This window comes from Taudactylus pleione, unplaced genomic scaffold (assembly GCF_031769625.1).
Source record: "Taudactylus pleione unplaced genomic scaffold, aTauple2 ptg000116l, whole genome shotgun sequence".
In the NCBI taxonomy this organism is placed as follows: domain Eukaryota; kingdom Metazoa; phylum Chordata; class Amphibia; order Anura; family Myobatrachidae; genus Taudactylus; species Taudactylus pleione.
Genome location: NW_028284518.1, coordinates 152,014 through 174,249, shown reverse-complemented (window position 1 = coordinate 174,249; position 22,236 = coordinate 152,014). Strand labels below are relative to the sequence as shown.

The 22,236-nt window shown below is 41.7% G+C and overlaps 1 protein-coding gene across 1 annotated transcript in view; it reads left to right on the top strand.

Annotated features, from left to right (window-relative positions):
- The window catches only part of JARID2 (jumonji and AT-rich interaction domain containing 2), a 205,152-nt gene extending 183,639 nt beyond the window's left edge, over positions 1-21,513 (top strand). Inside the window, exons 12-18 of the mRNA XM_088471638.1 lie at positions 228-342; positions 1,320-1,425; positions 4,390-4,572; positions 5,545-5,675; positions 7,319-7,502; positions 10,323-10,430; positions 21,246-21,513. Coding sequence (XP_088327764.1) covers positions 228-342; positions 1,320-1,425; positions 4,390-4,572; positions 5,545-5,675; positions 7,319-7,502; positions 10,323-10,430; positions 21,246-21,425 — 1,007 coding nt within the window. The 3' untranslated portion in view covers positions 21,426-21,513. The remainder of the gene's footprint in view (positions 1-227; positions 343-1,319; positions 1,426-4,389; positions 4,573-5,544; positions 5,676-7,318; positions 7,503-10,322; positions 10,431-21,245) is intronic.
- Positions 21,514-22,236: the final 723 nt, after the last annotated feature.

Genomic DNA, 22,236 nt, shown 5'->3' with positions numbered 1-22,236 from the left:
TCAGCCATTGTTATACAGCGTATATGTATAGGCTGACATGAGGTCATACAGCTCGATGCACCTTTTAATATATTCACTTTGATTCATGAATCTAGCATGTGACCAGCCCAAATGTTTTCACCTATTCTTACATTGCACTTGGTGGCAGACGTGTCCCTTAGTGGCCTGAAAATGTTTTCTCTGTGTATTAGATATTTGTATATGAATACTGCATCATTTTGTTTCAGGAGTAACAATTCCTTGGCTTAATATTGGAATGGTCTTTTCTACCTCATGCTGGTCTCGAGACCAAAATCACCTTCCCTACATTGACTACTTACACACTGGTGCTGATTGCATTTGGTAAGTGTTCCCTTCTCTGTTATAGCCTATAACACTGTACTATATATCTCACTTACTTACAGTTTGTCTTCTGTTGCATGATATTTGCAGTCTCTCATTGTGTTCTTCTTTATAGTAGTAGTGTATACTATTTAATACCAATATATACTGTTTCTATAGAGAATGTTAAGCTTCCTTTACAAACACAAAAACTGAATGGAGGAGAACGTTTACACAGAAAACCGGTGTGCCATTTTCTTTTCTGGTTTACATTGGCATCTATGTGTTTCTTGGCAACCCGCCTCTGTGTAGTATACAGTAACACTACTTCTTGCTTTGTGTGCTTGTAGCATAAGACATAACTTTGTCCATTGGATATGTACACATTGCATTCACAATACAAGGGTTTATAAAGCTTGTCACGTGTTGGACAGATTAAAAATGATTGCTTACTTTTCTGAACAGAGTTGAGCTATTTTTAGCTCTATTACTAACATTAAAGTTAAACAGCATATAGCTCTCCTGGTGGTATGGTAGCAATGGAGCAGAAGGAACTGAAGCATATAACAGCAGTTAGTGGTTACTGGCTGTGTGTGGTTGGATGAGGACACCAGTATTCATCTGGGACTATACAGTTGTAACATTGAAAGGGGTGTATTGAAAAATGTTTCTAAAGTCCAGTGTATGTGTTTTATTAATAAACACCACTACATTTAGTTGGGCTCTGTGACACTGTTAAACATATATTCTTTATTATATAAATGTATATTTCTGCTATACATTAACTTAGGTTTCAATATAGATGGTAGAAGACTAGAACTTTAAAACTTGTCCATATTGCTCCTCTACTCATTGAATGAGGAGTCTCTGATAGAATATGACTGTATGAACTCACTGACTAATGTAATGTGTCCTTGGTGTAAAGAATTCACATCTTTGTGTATTGGTTTCTATGCATTAAATATTGTTTTAATGACTAGGTTAATGTTGCGTCACAGGTATTGCATTCCTGCTGAGGAAGAGGGCAAACTTGACAAAGTGGTACATACTCTACTTCAAGCCAATGGTACTCCTGGTCTGCAAATGCTTGAAAGCAATGTCATGGTAAGTCTTTGCTATGCCACACCTTGTGGTGAGGTCTTGGAGCCTGCCAATGTAAGCCTCAAAAAATATGTATGGGTTATCTAATGAGGCATATGCCAACAATTGATACCCAGGTAGCTCATGTTAATACCTTTAATCCGTTTTGTCACTGGAAGACAATGGGCTCAATTCAACGCAAATTGAATATTGCCGGGAAGGAGCTCCTGGAGCTATTTAATTCAGTGCACTGTTAAGCCCGACTGAAGGATTTCTTCTTCCACCCCTCCTGGGGTGCGAGCGGAAATCCGACAAAATTGCTGACGCGATGCTGTTTTATGCCCTTAGCGTGGTAGAAACAGCATCGCGCTGGGCACTTATTTTGAAGAATGCCTGTTCTCTCGACTAAACACCATGTTTAAAGCGCAAGACTGGGCATTCTCCAACATAACAGCATGCTGAATTGAATAGCTCCAGGAGCTCCTTCCCAGTGCTTTTCAACTCGCGCTGAATAGAATCGTGCCCTTTGTGACGACATAATTTTTATTGTGTGTTCATTATAAATTATACAGCTGTACATATTGGCAGAGCTTATTAAGCATGTTACAGTTACTTGTAGATTGTGGCTAAATAGCTCTGACTGGTAATGGATAGTCACAAGACAAAGATTGCAAATGATTAGGGACATATTTTTGAGATATGGGGAGGGGGAAAGATGTATCAAAATTTCTAAAGGACAAGTGGAGGTGTTACTTATAGCAACCAGTCTGCTTCTAGCTATCATTTATCTAATACATTCTATAAAATCATAGCTAAAAGCTGATTGGTTGCAGCTTTCAATATCTGCTGGTGTTTTAAGGTCCGTTGATAAACACTGTTTAGAGAGCTGCACAAGAAGTCAATATCCTAGGCCTGACTTCCTCCACTCCACCCAGCCACCACATTAGCTCAATAGCCCCCACATATATTTAATAGGCCTATTTCCTCTTATTCAGCCCATATATTAAATTAATAGCACTCACATTTTACAAATTGCTATATTTCATATTATGACCCTCACCTTCAACATTAGATTATTAGCACCCACATTTAAAAAAGGGGGTCCCTCAATTACAAGGTAGATTTATCAAGCTTTGCTGAGAGATAAAGTGGAGTAGTTGCCTAAAGCACCCAATCAACGTTTGTCATTTTAAAGACTGTGCTAGATTAATGACAGTAAAGGCGCCCATACACGGTGCGAAATAGCAGCCAATCCGACAGATTGGTACGATATCGCTGCTATATCGTACCATGTGTGGGCATGATATCGGCCTGTGCGCGCTCCCGTGGGGTCGTACATCACACCTCCAGATCTTGCTGCTTGTTCACTTGATCTGGGGATGCGATGTACGATCCCATGCAGTTCTATGCGGGTGGGGAGGGGGTGCCGGCATATCGGGCGGTCGGCCACCCGATTGCTCCGTGTGTGGGGACCGCCTGATATGTCGGCTGTCGGAGCGCAGGACACGTCGCAAGGTGCATATCGCACCATGTATGGGCACCTTTAGAAGCCAGTTGATAACTTTGCATACTTACTCCACTTTATCTTTCTCCAAGACTTAATACATCTCCCCCTACATCCGAAAATATCCCCCCACACACACTAATTAAAGACCTCCTCTTCCCTGTCACACATACTACTTGAATCAATCCCCCCCTCAAATCACAAACACAAGTAAACCTCTTTAAATTCATAATACAACAATTCTCCTCATACACTCTCCTATCACCAACCAGCCTCATCATGCTGCACACTCTCTGTGCTTCCTCTTTAGAGAGCAAGGAGGCATCACCGTTCCCTTCATGTTGAGCAGGTTCTTTGCAATGTTGGGGGTCACACATCACTGTGTACCCACTGATGGTGCTTTGTGATGGGGGTGCTGGCCAACTAGGGGAAAGGAAGTGGGAGTTCAGGAGCGGGCAGTGGATAGATGTTTCAGGCCTGGACTGAGCTGCATGGCACATGTAATATGGCGGCTGGTCCCACTTTCCTAGGCTTTTAAATACACATGTATGAAACAGGAAGGAAAAAGAAATAACCTTTAGACGGAGCAGTTATACAATCAGCGTAGAACTCTGAATCACCCCAATATTCAGTAGAGTGTCTGTTAATCACACCATCTGGCACCAAGGTTTTGCAGGTATATTTTTGCACTACCACCTATACTTAGCACAGCACTTTCAATTTAAGCAGAATGTTATAAAAAACAAAAAAGTAGCAAAAAACAATATGACCGTCTATGTTGTGGTCTATTCATGAGACTGACAATGCAACTCAAAATAGCAAATCATGTTATTAAATATCATAGACTACTGCATTATATGTACATCATGACTTTACACGCTTGGCCGCATTGTTAATCTTATGGATAGACAGCAACAGTGATTAGTCTCTTAATGCTCCTTACTACTTTATGCAATATCCTGTTGTTTTTTTTGCTAGTTTTAGCTATTTTATTTGAATTTTTGCAATTTTCTTGCATCTTTTATATAGTCAAACAGGGAGCTCTTGAGAGTACTCATACATTAGAAAAGGCCAATAACATAGTGTGCCACTGTGTCCATCACTGATAAAGGGATCTTTGGTGCTAATTTAGTAAAGCTTAGTAAGTATATATCTGTATGTCAAAAATATAAAGTAGATACCTCCAATTTGATATGTGTCCAATTCACTCAGTGAAATGCTTGTTTTGGTATGAATCCTTGAATAATACACACAAATACAAATATATCAGGTCTTTCTCACCATTATCCCTGACATAAGATTGTATATTGTGTAATCAGCCTTTTTTTGTTTCTTATATAACATTCTGGTTTTTTTCCCCTGACATTGTCTGTAGTATAAACAAAATGTCAGTGATGGCTGGCTGTCAGAGGAGATTTAGCGGCCTATAATCTAGAAGTGCTGCCTGTTGTGATGTGCAATCTAAATGACGTGTCTCCCTGTAGATCTCCCCAGAGGTGCTGTGCAAAGAGGGGATCAAGGTGCACCGTACTGTACAGCAGAGCGGACAGTTTGTCGTCTGCTTCCCAGGATCCTTTGTGTCAAAAGTGTGCTGTGGCTACAGTGTTTCTGAAACTGTACACTTTGCTACCACCCAGTGGACAAGTATGGGCTTCAAAACTGCCAAGGTATAATACCGCACATTAGTACTAAACTGTCTGTTCAGACTTTGCATACGCGGTTCCTTTATCTCCCATCCATTATTATCGGTGCATGGTAATTTTCCTTTGACAGCTAGGCTTTTTTGTTGTAGTTGAAAATCAAAAATATGTTTCTCAGTAACTAAAAAAAGAAAATATTGCTATCTGTATCTAAAGGGAATTAAAATCACATATTCGAGACAGTTTCCATATTCCACTGTCTCCCCTGATTTCAGTCATACTGCAACACCTATAGCTGCACAGCAATGTCAGTCCTCATTGGCTACAAATTGCGACTAAAGGTGCCTACACACTAGGCGATGTGGTCATGATGCGATATAGTGTCCGATTTCCCCTTGAACTCTCCCCAGCAGCTCCCTGGCAGTCGTGGGCACGATTTGGTGTTAAAAACGGTCCAAATTGACACACGATCTATCGTGCATCCTAACTATTTCCAGTGCATCGTGACTGCGATTATCAGGTCTTGCCTGCAGCAGACAAGATCTGAAGATGCGATGTACGACCAGCGGGCACACGCATTGGCAGCGTGATCGTGTGTGGACACTCATGATTAGGATATATTTTACACGATCTCTCGTTCCAATGCGTTGGAATCGGGCGGATCGTGTAAAATATCGCCTAGTGTGTAGGCACCTTAAGATTCGGTTTCAGCCAAAAAGGTGCCCGACGCTAGCAGACCTGGCCACTCACGCCAGGCATGTCGTGCTGCGTGGCGTATTGAGGATAGATGCAGGAGGACACATCTGAATATATTCTTTCTGTTTTGTTATAGCAGTTCGATCACATTGTGGAAAACAACTTAAATAACATGTGGCTTTTTAGCAAATGGATCTCCTTGTAATCATATAGCTTAATGCACACGGTGTGACCAATCTTTTCTTAGTATAATCATGTCTCAAACCTTCTGTTTGCTGAGCATATAAATTTCTCTTTAATCAGGAAATGAAACGTCGACACATAGCAAAGCCGTTCTCTATGGAGAAATTACTGTATCAGATTGCAACAGCTGAGGCAAAAAAGGAGAACAGTCCAACTCTGAGTATCATTTCTTCTCTGCTCGGAGAGCTCAGGTAATAGGAAAGAGGCCTAAGTTATGTTCACTGTGACTCTCCAACAGTTTCACATAAGTTTGCTATGAACTAATTTACATAAAGGAGAACCTCACAAAAACTTTGAATGTAGTTTTGAGTGGAGTTTACAAAGTTATAATGAAATGAAAATTGCCTTGTGACACAGCAATATTGTGATCCAGCAGTCCTTCCATATACATCTGTGAGCCTGCACTGATCTTCAATGTGGCATTTCCACATGCATGTCTGAGCACTCTGGATTACAGGATTGCAGCACCACGGGTAACTGAATTTCATTGTGACTTTCATCCAAAATCATTTTCAGGATTTTGCTGTAGTTCTTCTATAAGTGGATCCTGCAGATGACCACTGTGGACCACATTCTTAATGGTCACCTGCTTTGTTAGGTTCTGTGTTTCTTTGGATCCTCTGAAAGTCACAAAACAAATCGCCTTCCCTGTGTTTATGATTTTTAGAAAGATCTCCGTGCTGAGTTCTAAACTGTTGAAGTTCTTATTAGAGATGCTCAAATGTTTCAAAGTGGTTCTGGAACCATTTGCAATAGGCAAAATTTTTGCAAAAATTTTTGAACTTTAGGAAACTTTAAAAAAAAAAAAAAGAGGCTAAATTTGAGCAAGGCCGACAGGTTTTTAACAAAGTTCGAGCTTGTATGGCTATATCGCATTTTTTTTTTTTTCCATGCGAATGGTGACTTTGAACATCGTGATAATCACTATGAACGTTGATCTCGAGTTAACTGCTTAGCAGTTATAAAATACACACCACGGTGGTGGAACCAAAAGCCAATCCAAACCTTTTTAAGATTGGTATTACCAAAAGCTAAAGATTGTCGTATCCGGTTGCTTGATCGATTTTCAAAACGGCTCGAAAAGTTCGAGCATCTCTAGCCAGTATTCTATTCCTGTTGATAATAAACATCGGTTTCTCGCTCTTATAGAACTGGTTTGTATATATAATTTGACTCGCATAACTGAGGAAAGGACAGGTATATCCTTATGACCTGTCTATTAACTGACAGCCTATAGTGAATGATAACCACCGATTGGTGAGTGAGATTCTGTTTTTCTGAGCACTGGCATGACCTCACGTGAATGATGCCTTTTTTGCTCTTGTTTTATTTTTCATGTTGGTATGTGGATATAAGATTGCAGTATTTTTTTACTGACCATGCAGATGTTTCAGAACAATCAAGGCAGCAACCAGTGAATTCTGTCATTTTCATGCCATTGCTATGCCTAATGATATTTTTATAAAACAGTTTCTGATGTTATGCTGTTTTTTGTCTACTATGTAGCTTCTTTGTTTCCAAGAGATGACTGATGATCATTATTCGTAACTATATATGTGTATATATATATAATTTCTACTGTGGAACTGTCCATTACAGATCCAATCTTGTCTTATCATTGGAAAATCTAATTTAGGAATAGAAAATGAAATGGTCATGTTTACAAAGTGTGTGCCATGCATTGTAGCAGTCTGCTAATGACGTTTCTTTATAGGTGAAGCAGAATTTTGTTTCACTGTCACTTCACCCTGGTTATAAAGCGGTAGAAGAGCTCACTGTAATCAGGGTTGAGTGATGAGCCACGCAGTTTCTGACTTACTGTTTTGTTGGTCAGGGATACAGAGTTGAGGCAGAGGAACGAGCTCTTTGAGGCAGGCCTCCACTCATCTGCACGCTACGGGAGTCACGACACCAACAACTCCACATTGGACGGGAAGAAGAAACCTCGGAAATGGCTGCAGTTTGAGACCTCAGAGAGAAGATGTCAGATTTGCCAGCACCTGTGTTACCTTTCCATGGTGAGCAAGTGTAGATATTGTTAGTGATTATTTTGTACCCCTTGCTTTCATCATATATACAGTGTATTTCTGCATGAAAAACAGGCAAATAATTATGTTATTACATTTATTAGAACAAACTATTATTCTTGCTAAATAGACAAGTCGGCAGTGAAGCAATCCAAAAATTGTGGTACTGTTATTTTCGGTGTGCCTTATTTACAACCAGTGGTGGCTTCAGAGGTGGGGCTGCAGCTCAGTCCAAAATTCAAACGGGAGCCTCACCAACTGCCACCACAAACGCTGACAAACATCGCCAGCCGGGACTCACTGGCAGTTGGTGTGGCTCCCCTATATGAATTTTGGACTGAGCTGCAGCCCCACCTCTGGAGCCACCACGTTTAGAACATGCAAAATGGTTTGCTGACCTCTTGTAATAAAGATTAACCTGATGTTCCCCACCAGGATAAATCAAGCAGTGTTCCAGGAGAAAACTAGTTTTTTTTTTTTTTTTTTTTAAATTTAACAGCATCTGAGATTTTAGAGTGATAACATTCTGCATGTGATTTGAAACATGGGTGGTTTCAGCACTACACCTATGCAATTAATGTGAAAAATGAAAGCTGTGACACCTGTGGTGGGAATTGCTAATTTATTACTCACAGATTTCATAATATGTCTGAGTATACCTTGATAATGAGAGACACTGCGCTCTCAAGGTAATATCCTAGTGATCAGGTGTAATCCTTAAGAGAATATCCTTTAATCGGACAGCAATAGGAGATTGTTAAACATCCTACTCTGCTTATTTCTATAATCAATAGACCTGTGTAGGTTATCAGGTGTACTCTGAAGGGAGCACCCTTTATTCGTCTATCACTATGTCAGCTATCCATTCACTTGGTGTTTTGATGCAATAACACAGATCCTTATGTGATTCAGCTGAAACAGATGCGTATCAGCCTTACCGCCAAGCCTTGGCTTCCTCTGGTCCTTAGTAGGAGTGTGTCAGCTCTTGCTCGATTGTTAAGTCCCAGTGAGTAGGCTTCAACTACGGAGATAAACGTTCCTCTTTTATTTTATGGTTGTGCAGCTGTGCCAGTATGTTTTAAGTTACTACCACTTACGACTGCTGGTGGAGTCAGAGAAGTCACTCACTGTGAAAGGAATGCACTGTCTCATGGGCAGTGCTGTGATCAGAGAGTGTTGTCAGCTATAATGACTTAAGTCACCTCTCCTCCCACAAAGGGGTGGAGTCTGGCGGTTGATCGCCAGGAGCTGTTTGATAAGTCAGTGAAGCGGTAATGATTGTAATCCCTTCCAACGCATTTTGACTCTTATTGCTTTTATCAAGGAACTGCATTATGTAAATACCCATATATTCTTATATAGGGAAATCCTCCAGGGTTGTCAATCTCCTATAGATTAGTTTGGTAAATGTGGGCATGAAGTGGATACTGCTAGTGGGCATTGTTCTACTCTGATTCCTGTGCAAATATGCAACTACTTATTTAAGAGAATTCCTTCTTGGCAAAGTTATAATACGGCTTTATCTTCTGTTCATAAAATTAAGTGTCAAGATCTGTTTTGTTTATTCAATAAATATTCTATTTTGCCTCTAGTTTAGGTTAGCCTTATGTGACTCTGTGCACACATTCATTCTGTCCTGTTTTTGGTAGAAATCTCACTTGTCAGTTCCTAATTATGTATCTGGCAATAATTCAATGTAGAAATAATTCCGGATGTGTGTGTGTGTATATGTGATATATATATATATATATATATATATTAGTTATAGTGAATCTTCTAATCTCTCACCTCCCCCAAACACAGGTGCTCTTCTAATTATTTTTTTTTTATTGCATCATGTTTATTTAACAGACTATGGGGTCTTTGTACTAATAATCGTGGTACTGCCGCAATTATTATCGGTCCACCTCGCAGGGGATTTTTTTTTTTATTGAAAATATTCCCGCTATGTACAAAGAGGAACTCGCAGGGACAGAGTTTGTTGTAACCACTGTCCCTGCAAGTTATATCTCCAGCAAATTGTGGAAGTCTTCACAGAAGTGAGAGACTTCTCCGGGGTAAGCTGACACTGCGCATGCACACAGTGTCAGCTTCCGGAGCCGGCTGGGGGCTGCGGAGGAGAGATCGAAGGATCTCTCTCCTGCACCTGGAGCCCCCATAGGCTTACAGTAGTTTACACTATCTGAAAATGGTGTAAACTACCAGGGCTAAACTCAAAAAAGTGTAGCTTTTTGAAGTTTAGTACATAGGGGTCAGATCGTAGTCCCCATTGTTAATAACTGCAGCACTAGTTAACACTTTGCTGGAGATTTCTGTGAAATCTCCTGCATTGTGCTTTTATTACATAGAAACAATGAATACAATTTTTTTAACAAACTGATTGATACATAGGCCCTATGTCAGTCTACGTTGCTGGTAAATTGCAGATGGGACTATTGCAATTGTCACAGAATTTGCTTTATTTTTGAATCATCCAGCACCAGATCTTTGCTTTTTGGTACATTCGTTCCATAGTAATGATTTCACATGTTTTTAAAAGGAATAATGAGTGAAATAATTTTTTCTTTTAATCCCAATGTTAGTATATAGTTTAGAATTAATTTTATCCTCTCTGAAACGTCTGATGGGTGTATATTCCAAATCTCTGGAGTCACGTAAAGTGGTCCTGGTATCTCAGTCTAAATCCTCTGTGTGCCCACTCAGGATGATTTGCCCACCCCAGCTCCCCTCTACCTACAGACCAGACTTCCTGTCAGTAACTCAGCTGTGTTCATGTCTAATATTGTTCTACATATTTATTGTTTTTCTTAGGTGGTGCAGGAAAATGAGAATGTTGTGTTCTGCCTGGAGTGTGCACTGCGTCACGTGGAGAAGCAGAAGTCATGTCGAGGGTTAAAGCTCATGTATCGCTATGATGAGGTGAGCTGGTGAAATTAATTATACTGGCAGTAATCTGTCATAGTTTCCAAATTGTATGTACCAAAAAACTATAAACAGTACCAAGTATTATATATGGAGCTACAAAATGTAACTGCACTGTACAGAGATGAAATAGTGCATATTATTTTCATTGCATATCTGTAAGGTGCCTGCTGTGTGCACTAGGCACTAGGGAAGTACAGGACAGAAGAAATACACATGAAAACATTGCGGTATGAAGGGCCTTGCTCATGAGAGCTTACATTCTATAGGGTAGAGTGCGCACCTGGAACAAGGAGCAAGTTTGGAGATTAGGACAATAGTTGGGGTGGGTAGGATTGGTGAAAGTAGGCTAATGTCTAATAAATAAGTGGGTATTCAGAGAAAACAGTGGAGTTTGGTGAGAAGCGGGTAGCAGCATGGGAGGGAGATGCATGTAGCCTGGGGTGAGGTAGTTAGCAGTGGCACATTTCAGAGGTAGATCTAAGAGGGCGAGAGGGAGTGTGTTTTAATTTGAGATGTATGAATGGGGTGTTGTTAATGGCTTTATAGGTTAGGGCAAGTAATTAGAATTGGATTCTGGAAGTCACAGTGAATCAGTGTTAGGGATTTGGAAAGTGGTTCAGCAGATGTGGAGCAGTGAGAGCAGAACATCAGTCTTGCTGCAGCATTTATGACGGAGTGAAGTGAAGACAGGTGGGTGAGGGAAATGCCAGATAACAGTTGTCCTTGCAGGAGGTGACATGACTGGCAGAGAGAGATTAGATGTGAGTGCGAGCTCAGTATGACACTGGGCAGGAGGCTGGGGAGTCTGAGGAAATTGTGGTGTTATTGACGGTGATGGAGACATCAGGGGAGGAGATGGTTCCAGGATGAGAGTAAATTAGAACTCCTGTTTTGTACATGTTGTGCTTTAGGTAGTATTGGGACCTCCATGTGGAGATAAACAGAGAGACAGTTGGTCACACAAGACAGTACCGAAGTGGAGAGGTAGGTTAGGACAGTGGTTCTCAACTCCAACCCTCAAGTATCCACAACAGGTCATGTTTTGAGGATTACAGACTGAGAAGATTAGAGTTATAAAAATAGAGGGCCAAGGGAGGCTTTGCCAGGGGCCATAAATTAGCAGTCTCATACATAGGAAGTAAACAAGGTTAAAACTGTATCACAAAGGCCATTTGAGTGAAGCATGTGCTGAAGGAGAAGGTTATCAACAGTGTCAAAATAAAAGGAGAGGTCGAAAAGGATGAGTGTTGGGAAAAGATCATAAGATTTTGTTAGAAGAAGATAATTGATCATTTACATGGCAAGTGAGCGTATTACAAAGACATTGAGGACCAACAGCCAAGATACAGGTTACTCAAGAAGCATAAATGCAAGAAAGTAAGTATAATATTTGTACATAGGACATAAGTAAGGTATATAACAAACAAGTGTGAGCAGGCATGTATACAGGAAAAGAGTCGCTGCTTATGTTTTATAGACCCTGTCTCATCAAAAAATTTATCTTTTGAGATTCAGCACCCTTACACAGATTCTGTCTTGTTTTGATGTGGTGCTCATTTTTAACACAGCGAATTGTCTTCACATAAAGAATACATAGCATTTAACACATGCCGGTATTTATTCAATATTGTATTTAGCTGTCATTAATTTTATAAGACTTGAGAAGAATGGGTTAGTCTAGTCCAGAGGTTCTCAAATTCAGTCCTCAATGCATCCTAACAGTGCAGGTTTTAAGGATATCCATGCTTGAGCACAGGTGAATTAATCAGTATATCAGTTAATTTGATTTAACCATCTGTTCTCAACCATGGATATCCTTGAAATCTGGACAGTTAGGGTGCCTTAAGGACCGAGTTTGGGAACTAGTGGTTTAGACTGTAGTTTCATACAGTTGTCCACAAGATGGCGCAAATTACAAATGTTTGCAGTGGAATCGTTTAGTTAATGCAGTAAAGAAGAGTGCTTACTCTGCTTAGTCTGTCCTGTGCCTACAATGGTTTCCATTGTTAGCTGTAGCGTTCTCAGATTTATACAAGTTATGCAGCTTTATTAAAAAGAAAAGTAAATAGGAAAAACTGCACATACTGTAAGTTTGAAACCATTCTTTATTTTTTATTTCTCAAATGAATTTTGCATTCAGGCTCTTACAAATTTCTACATTTACAATAAAGATTCTATCGGAGCCCCAATAATACAAATAAGTCCTCATGCACTATTGCTGCAGTTGCGCCAAACAGAACTTCTCAGCGCACCAGGTCCTTTCTGCGCCGATCGTCTTTTTCGTCCGAAAATGCACTGATTAATTTGATATGCGACACTTGTATATCTGTATGTGAAGTGCTGCCATGCAGTGGCCACGGCTTTTTTTACACCACGGTCCATTGTGCTTTGTATACAGATTCAATCTCACACAGATATACAAGTGTCGCATAGCAAATTAACCAGTACAGTATTGTAAAGCCGGATCACACGGGACCTGTGGGACATAGGGTATTGAGGCTAGGTGTATGAGGACACATCGGCATGTAGAATACAATGAAACCATGACATAAGTAAAGTGAGGGGCTCTCACTGTCATGCCCTAGATGGACATAATAGCACCTTAGATGCACATAGACAATATGTGTGTGTGTGTGTATAATATCATTGTGTGTGTAATATATATATATAATTAGTGACTGATGATATTAATGTAGTAATGACCTATCACTGCTGTGGCATGTGCCTAATGGGTGCAGAATGCACCCCAGATCTCACTTCGCACTCTGGGCGAGAAGAGAACAGGGGGGAAGGATGTGTAAGTAAAATGGCACGGGAGGATTGGGGGTGGAGCAGATGAGGCTTGTTTACTATTATGTGTATGTATATATTACATGCATACACACACTTATGGAGAACATTGGTGTATACTGTACTCATAGTCATGTTCATGAACCAGTTTGAGCTAATGAGCACTTTGTGAAGTAGCACATTATCCTGCTGGAAGGAGCCGTTAGAAGATGGGTAGACCGTGGTCAGCAACGTTACACAAGCAGGCTCTGTCATTAAAATGATACACAATTGGTTATAAAGGTCCTAATGTGTATCAAAAGGACATTCCCCACACCGTTATCTCAACATCACCTGAAATCTTGACACGAGGTAGGATGGATCCATTGTTTCATGGTTTTTATCCAAATTCTGACATTACCATCTGCAAGTCACAGCAATATTTGTCAGACCAGGTGACATTTTTCAAGTTCAATTGTTCAGTTGTGCCTGTGCCCACTGTCACCTCAGTTTCCTGTTATATCTGACATATGCTTTCTGCATACCACTGCTGTAGTGCATGGTTATTTGCATTAAAGGTTGGCTTGAACCTGTCTGGCCATTCTCCTCAGACCTCACTCGTGAGAAATGCGTTTTTACCTACATAACAGCAACATAATTGGCTGATTAGATGTCTGCATTAATGAGCAGGTGTGCTGAGTGTGGACTCCTGAGAGAGAAAATCATGCTCTTGGAAAGCACTTAACTGCCTCCTCACTAAACACCAATGAGTTTTATCATACGCAATGAGTTTTAAAACTCATTGTGAATGATAATTGGTGCTCAAGCCAATCACCTCCTAACTGTCATTTTCTTCTTCAGGGTCCATAGGGATCCACAGGGATACCATGGGGTAATGTGGTTAGAAAGATCCAGGCACCAAACAGTTAAAGCTTTCAGCTCCCAGGATGACTATGGTCCTCCTCCATATATACCCCGCCCCCAGCCACAGTCTTCAGTTGTTCATTTTTGGTGCGGCAGGATCCAGACGCACCTTTTTATTTTATTTTCTATGTTTTTGGGTTCATAGTACTGAGCGTCTGAATTAAGACGCATGTAATGCGTCTACCTCCGCCGGCCCGCAACATAATTAACAGGGCTGGTGATTTTAGCGGGTCTCAGATGAGCTTTGCTAGCAGCGATGCTGGGACCCGAACTGCAACCGGACGCATGGAGATGTCAGGTAAGGCGATTCCTCGCTTATGGGGAATCGTGCACGGCAGTCCTTCCGGCGCAGGAGAGGCACTGGAATGCGCTGCATTCAGGGCCCGGAGCGTCCGCGTCTTCACTAGTCCACCGGGGTCTTATCGTCTGACGCCGGGGATCGGCAGCAGACTCTTCTGCTGCCACGACGCCAGCGTACCGGGCCGGTTGATGCAGCTTAGGGGAGGTAGGCGCTACCCCGCCAGCTCCTCTCCAGACGCAGTACCTTCAAAGGATTTCACGTGTCAGGGTCACTCCTCCTACCCGCCTCGTGTATATAAGCCTGTTTGGCGGGCTTGTCCTCTCAGGACTTTATAAAAGATGGTTTGTGTGCTCTCTGTTTTAAAGAACCACCTCACCAGTCCAGTATACCAGTCCCTGTAAAAGAGCCATCTTGGGTGTCCTCGTCTCAGGTTATGAAGCAATTTGTGGATCGTATGGTTACTTCCATACTGCCTCCTTGTATGTGGTATCCACAGCATGCTATGTTTGCACCTCCTATATATCCTTCCTGGATGGATGCTCATGCCCACTCAAGTCAGAGTATGGCTTAGTCGGCTCGGGAGAAGAGAACCATCCGTCCACAGCGGATGTTCCTTCTTTGGTGAGGGCTGTTAAATCAATCCTAGATATTCAGAATGATGAACCAGCCCCTAGTAAGAAGGCTTCAGTGTTTAAACACCTGAAGGTGGCCAAAACGTAGTTTACTATATCCGCGCAGCTCACTGAGCTTATGAAAGAGGCATGGGGTAAACCAGATAAATGGTTTTATGTGAATAAAAGATTAACATCATTGTATCCTTTCTGGATTCTTGGGTACAAAGGGTATTTTTACCAGAGGACAAGATTTCGGCCCTATCATTGCGAGTTCGCAAACTGCTACGCAAGCGAAGGGTATCCATTCTATCAGTGATGCAGGTCCTGGGATCAATGGTATCCACCTTCAACATAGTGGGGTATGCTTAGTTTTAATTCCAGGCCTCTACAAAGATTGATTCTCTCCAGGTGGAACGGACAGTATCAGCTTATAAGGCCCAGAGGCTCCTTCTCACTCCAGACGTTCGTCTCCCTCCTGTGGTGGATGAAAGAGGATCATCTGGAGAAAGGGCGCCCATTCTGGATCCCAAATTGGGTGCTTCTCACCACGGACGCCATTCTTCGCGGATGGGGGGCAGTGACAGGTCATCACACCTTTCAGGGAAGATGGACAAATCAGGAAAGTCATCTGCCAATAAACATTCTGGAACTGCGATCAGTATACAAAGCACTTATCATGGCACAGGACCTGCTCTAAGGCAAGCCGGTCCACATCCAGTCTGACAACGCGACTACAGTGGCCTATCTCAATCATCAGGGAGGCACGCAAAGTCATGCAGCCATGAAGGAGGTGACAAAGGTTCTGATTTGGGCAGAACGTCATCTTCCAGCCATCTCGGCAATATTTATACTGGGAGTCCTCAATTGGGAAGCAGACTTCCTAAGTTGTCAGGACATACACGGCGGAGAGTGGTCTCTTTACCCGGGAGTGTTTCAGCTCTTGGTGGACAAATGGGGTTTACCAGATATAGACCTCATGGCATCACATCACAACCACAAGGTCCCCAAGTACAGGTCCAGGTTCAGAGACCCATCAGCAGCATTCATGGATGCACTGGCAGTAAGATGGGACTTCAAGCTGGTATATCTCTTTCCTCCAATTTCCCTCCTCCCAAGAGTTCCCAGGAAAGTCGAGCAGGAAGGCGGAACAGTAATACTAGTGGCTCCGGCTTGGCCCAGACGTCATTGGTTCACTGACATACAGAATCTGTCCATAAACAGTCCGTATCCTCTTCCTCTATGGCAGGATCTGTTAATGCAGGGTCCCTCCCGGCATCTGGATTTACTTCGTCTGGCTTTGACGACATGGCTCTTGAATCTTCCATTATAATAGCCAAATGTTTCTCCAGCTCCGTAATTCAAATGATGCTTAGAGCACAGAAGCCTACCTCTGCCCGCATCTATTACAGGGTTTGGCATTCTTTTGGTCAATGGTGTTCCCACAGAAAGTGTGACCCTAAGGTGTTTAGGGTTTCCCGGGTACTGGTTTTTCTCCAGGCTGGGTTAGACCTTGTTCTCCGCCTGGCAACTTTGAGAGTGCAGGTTTTTGCATTGTCAGTCTGGTTCCAGAGAAAGATTGCTTAATTATCAGATGTTAGAATTTTTTTTCAGGGAGTTCTGCGAGTTCAGCCTCCTTTTGTCCCACCGCTAGCACAGTGGAATCTGTCTTGGTTTTTAAGGTGCTACAAGTTCGCCCATTTGAACCTCTGGACTCTGTAGACTTGAAATGGTTGACAGCGAAGACACTTTTTCTCCTCGCTATCTCTTCTGCACGCAGATTCTCTGATTTGGCAGCGCTTTCTTGTCGCTACCCAGTTTTGATTTTTCACCAGGATGGAGCTGTTCTTCTTACAAGGGTGGGTTACCTTCCTAAGGTAGTGTCCTGTTTTCATGTAAATGAAGAAATTGTAGTTCCAGCTTTTCAGGTTCCAGACCTCTCTGAAGGTTAAGCGTCCCTGGATGTAGTTTGTGCTCTCCGTATCTATGTGGAGCGTACAAACTCTTAGAAAATCAGATGCTCTTTTTGTATTATATGGTTTTCACAAACGAGGATGACCAGCTAACAAGCAGACCTTGGCTCGATGGTTACGTATGACTATCTCTCAGGTGTAAACATAGGCTGATCTACCTGTCCCAAACATGGTGACAGCACATTCTACTCGGTCTGTAGGGCCATCGTGGGCATTTAGTTGTAGTACCTCTGCTGAACAATTGTGCAATGGAGCCACGTGGTTTTCTGTTCACACTTTTCTTAGGTTCTACGCTTTTGATACTTTTGCCTCTCAGGATGCTTCCTTTTGGGCGACAAGTTCTCCCTTCTGCTCAGGAGCATCTCCCACCCTTAGGGGAACTGCTTTAGGACATTCCCATGGTCTCCCTATGGACCCTGATGAAGAAAATAAGAGTTATGGTAGACTTACCATTGATAACTCTTTTTCTTCAAGGTCCACAGGGCACCCACTCTGACACACCTGGCTGCATTGGGTATTTTTTCTTTCGGTCATCTTGTGTGAAAGTACTTCTGGTGTACGATTGTTCTTCCTTCTCCTGTCTTGAGGCTTGTTTACAAAACTGAAGGCCTGTGGCTGGGGGTGGGTTATATATGGAGGAGGAGCCGAGGCATTCTGGGAACTGAAAGATTTAACTGTTTGGTGCCTGGATCTCTCCAACCACATTACCCCATGGTATCCCTGTGGACCCTAATGACCTCAAAGAAAGAGTTATCAATGGTAAGTCTGCCATTACAATATTATTTTTCAAACTGATGACAGTTAGGAAGACACTTTATTAAGAATAATAAATAATGGGCGCTGCCTAGTGTTGCTGTTCCTAGTAAAAAGCTGCTGTAATAAAGGAGTCAGTCTCCCAGAACCCCAAATATACAAATTAGAAGAAACAGCGCTAATGAACCAGAATATATATTCTAATAATAAAATCAGATTTAATATGGAATTAAATGAACATATAAAAACCCAATCAATACATAATAAACAATGGTACTCCATGAAAGTCTAATGGACCCACGGTATCACTTCATTTGAATATAAGCTCCAAAAGTCATATACAAATAGACTTGTCTTGTGGGGAAACAATAGTCCAGCTACAAATGCTTTTTACCGGCTCTGTGAGACAGTAGAATGGCATCCTTTGAATTAGCGAAGGTCCAATAGAGATGCAAAGACCAGCACAAGTATATGGGATCCTAGTCCACAGGGAAAAAGGTCATAAGCTGGTAATCCCGATTATAGACGTTTGATGTTAGTCAAATAGAGAAGCTTCTCCTGAGCATAGTTTGGGTGTCTGGGTCCAAATCGGGGCGTGCTGTGAGGAGGCACAGACAATCATGATGCCTGTGAAACATAACGGAGCAGAGGATCACTGATCCAGCAGCAGCCTTTCCAGCTTCAGCAAAGCCTTCCAGTCATTGCCACATCCCTGCCGGGTGAAAGTGTCATATGCATGTGCAAACTGGCCATCGAGTATGCGCATGACACAGCAGTCAGTCGCTGGCAGCAATAGGCTGCCAGCAACAGAGCGGGGGAAGCCACAGAGGAGGGGTCATCACTGGACCTCGCAGGAGGGGTAAGTAATGTTAAATACCAGCGGCATGTTCCTAAGTATCACTGCAATACTAAACAAAGTTTGCCACAAACCGTATTAAGGTTTGTTGCTAAATGGGGCCGTAAATCTCTTGTTTACACCATATCTCCCACAAACAGCTAATCACTGGTCCTAATTTCTCCCTCTCCACAATGCTGCTGCTTGTCTCATCTTTCAGTGTCTTAGCTCTGATTCACCTTTTATCCATCAACTCCTTCAATACCGGTCAGAAACCTGACACCTAGATCCCGACAGGGTTAACATACCGACACTTGGTGGTTGGTATGCTAACCCTCCCCCTCACCATCCCTCCCTGGTGCCTAAACCTAACCTCCCCCTCCCCACACCCTAAACCTAACCCCCCACCCCGCTACCTTCGGCATCTCGGCGGTTGGGATGCCAGCGCCGGGATTCTGACCGGTGTTGGTATTCTGGTGCCGGTAAGGTAAGCGCCAGCATCCAGACCACCGTTTGCCGAACGCATACCCTTCCTTCACTTCACTGTCTCCCTTTCCCCTGTAGAATTCAGTTTACTCCAGAATACTCCCTTTCAACACACTAAGCCACTCCTCCTACATCTTCAGCCTCATCTTCGTCAACACACTCCCTCTCGCCCTGCCTCCCTGCTGATTACCTCCTCACACTCCCAAGTCCTAGACTTTTCCTATGTGCTTCCTTCCTCTGGAATTCACTACTCTTTTCTGGCAGTCTACTGACTTAGTTGTCTTAATATTTCACTGTTGTTTTTTTTCCCCCTATTGTACTTTCTGTCTAAACCTTATAAATTGTATTGATTTGTGTGTACAGTCGGGTGCATAAATATTGGGACATTGACAGAATTTTCATATTTTGGCCTCTATTCACCACCACAATGGCTTTGAAATGAAATAAACAAGATGTGCTTTAACTGCAGACTTTCAGATTTAATTTGAGGGTAATTACATCCAAATCAGGTGAATGGTGTAGGAATTACAACGGTTTCTATATGTACCTCCCACTTTTTAAGGGGCCTAAAGTAATGGGACTATCAACTCAAAAGCTTTCATGGACAGGTGTGGGCTATTCCCTCGTTATTTCATTATCAATTAAGCAGGTAAAAGGTCTGGAGTTGATTCTAGGTGTGACATTTGCATTTGGAATCAGTTGTTGTCGACTCTCAATATGAGATCCAAAGAGCTGATGCTATCAGTGAAGTAAGCCATCATTAGGCTGAAAAATCAAAACAAACCCATCAGAGAGATAACAAAAACATTAGGTGTGGCCAAATCAACTGTTTGGAACATTCTTAAAAAGAAAGAACGCATCGGAGAGCTAAGCAACACCAAAAGATCTGGAAGACCACGGAAAACAACTGTGGTGGATGACAGAAGAATTATTTCCCTGGTGAAGAAAAACCCCTTCACAACAGTTAGCCAAATCAAGAACACTCTCCAGGAGGTAGGTGTATATGTGTCAAGTCATCAATCAAGAGAAGACTTCACAAGATGTAAACCATTGGTGAGCATCAAAAACAGGAAGACCAGATTAAAGTTTGCCAAACAACATCTAAAAAAGCCATTACAGTTCTGGAACAACATCCTATTGACTGATGAGACAAAGATCAACTTGTACCAGAGTGATGGGAAGAGAAGAGTATGGAGAAGGAAAGGAACTGCTCATGATCCAAAACATACCACCTCATCAGTGAAGCATGGTGGTGGTAGTGTCATGGCGTGGGCATGTATGGCTGCCAATGGAACTGGTTCCCTTGTATTTATTGATGATGTGACTGCTGACAAAAGCAGCAGAATGAATTCTGAAGTGTTTCGGGCAATATTATATGCTCCTATTCAGTCAATGCTTCAGAACTTATTGGAATGGCGCTTCACAGTGCAGATGGACAATGACCCGAAGCATACTGCAAAAGCAACCAAAGAGTTTTTTAAGGCTAAAAAGTGGAATGTTATGCAATGGCCAAGTCAATCCCCTGACCTGAATCCGATTTGAGCATGCATTTCACTTGCTGAAGACAAAACTGAAGGGAAAATGCCCCAAGAACAAGCAGGAACTGAAGACATTTGCAGTAGAGGCCTGGCAAAGCATCACCAGGGATGGAACCCAGCGTCTGGTGATGTCTATGCGTTCCAGACTTCAGGCTGTAATTGCCTGCAAAGGATTTGTAACAAAGTATTAAAAAGTGAAAGTTAGATTTAGGATTGTCTAGTTTGTCCCATTACTTTTGGCCCCTTTAAAAAGTGGGAGGCACATATAGAAACCGTTGTAATTCCTACACCGTTCACCTGATTTGGATGTAATTACCCTCAAATTAAATCTGAAAGTCTGCAGTTAAAGCACATCTTGTTTGTTTCATTTCAAAGCCATTGTGGTGGTGAATAGAGGCCAAAATATGAAAATTCTGTCAATGTCCCAATATTTATGCACCTGACTGTATTTCTATCATTTTACCTGAACGATGATACAGATACTTAGCGGCACCATATAACTAAAAATAATAAATTACCACATTGTATGTATACTGTCAGCAGACATCATTACAGAAATCAGACATCAGCACATTTAATATGAAATATATAGTGTTTATTTTACTTTATTTATTTACAGGAACAAATAATTAGTCTTGTCAATCAGATCTGTGGGAAAGTGTCCGGTAAATGCAACAGCATCGAGAACTGTTTGGTTAAATGTACACCAAAAAGGGGACCAAGGAAGAGAGCAACGCTTGATGTGCCAACATCTAGACTTACATCCATCAGTTTGTCCAAAAGTGCTTCAAATTCATAATGAAGATGCCAACACTCCCATTTCTCTGATAATATATATAATTTTTTTTTTTTTTGTAATTATACCATAGTTTGGAGTACTTGCTGTAGAATACAGGCTGTCTTTGCACTAGCTCTAAGAAGATTTTTTTTTTGTCTTCTGGTTTTTAGAGAAGTAACTTTGTTTTAGCATTAAACTGATTTTATTTTTTGATTTCTATTTAGACACTGCAGTCCGAATTTCAACACTGCAGTCTGTTCACTGTTTTATGATAATCTAAGGGGACAGTCTGTGTTTTTAATTATTTTTTTTTCTGCAACCCCCATAGTCTGAATGGAAAAGCCTTCCTTGACAACAATGGTGAAAAAAGGCTTTTAAAACATTTTTGATAGGTTTGAGGTGTGTTTTTCTTTGTGTTTCTTTATCCAGTCAAGGGAGCAGTTTTTTTCTAGAGAAGAAAAAATGAAACTTGAACAAACCTGCTTTTTCTTGGCTGTGTCTCGTTCCTTCACGTGCAAGATGAGTTTTGTATTTTTTATTATTATTATTTTTTTTTAAAGTGGGATTTGAAATCTAATAACTTTAAAAACAAACATAAAAATTGGAGGTTGGTTTGGCAGCTGATGATGAACTTTTTCACACAAAACCGGAGGCAAAATGCTGAGATTTGGAAATGGTTCTCTGTTACCAGCACATTTCTATGCATCTGTTATAGGAGAAGAGGAAAATGAACTCAAGCAATGCCTGCCTGGCAGAAGTCATGTGGAGGGGTGGGTGGGTTGGGGATTATAAACTGTGCCTGATTTGATAAGGAATCCATTCTGTTATTTTT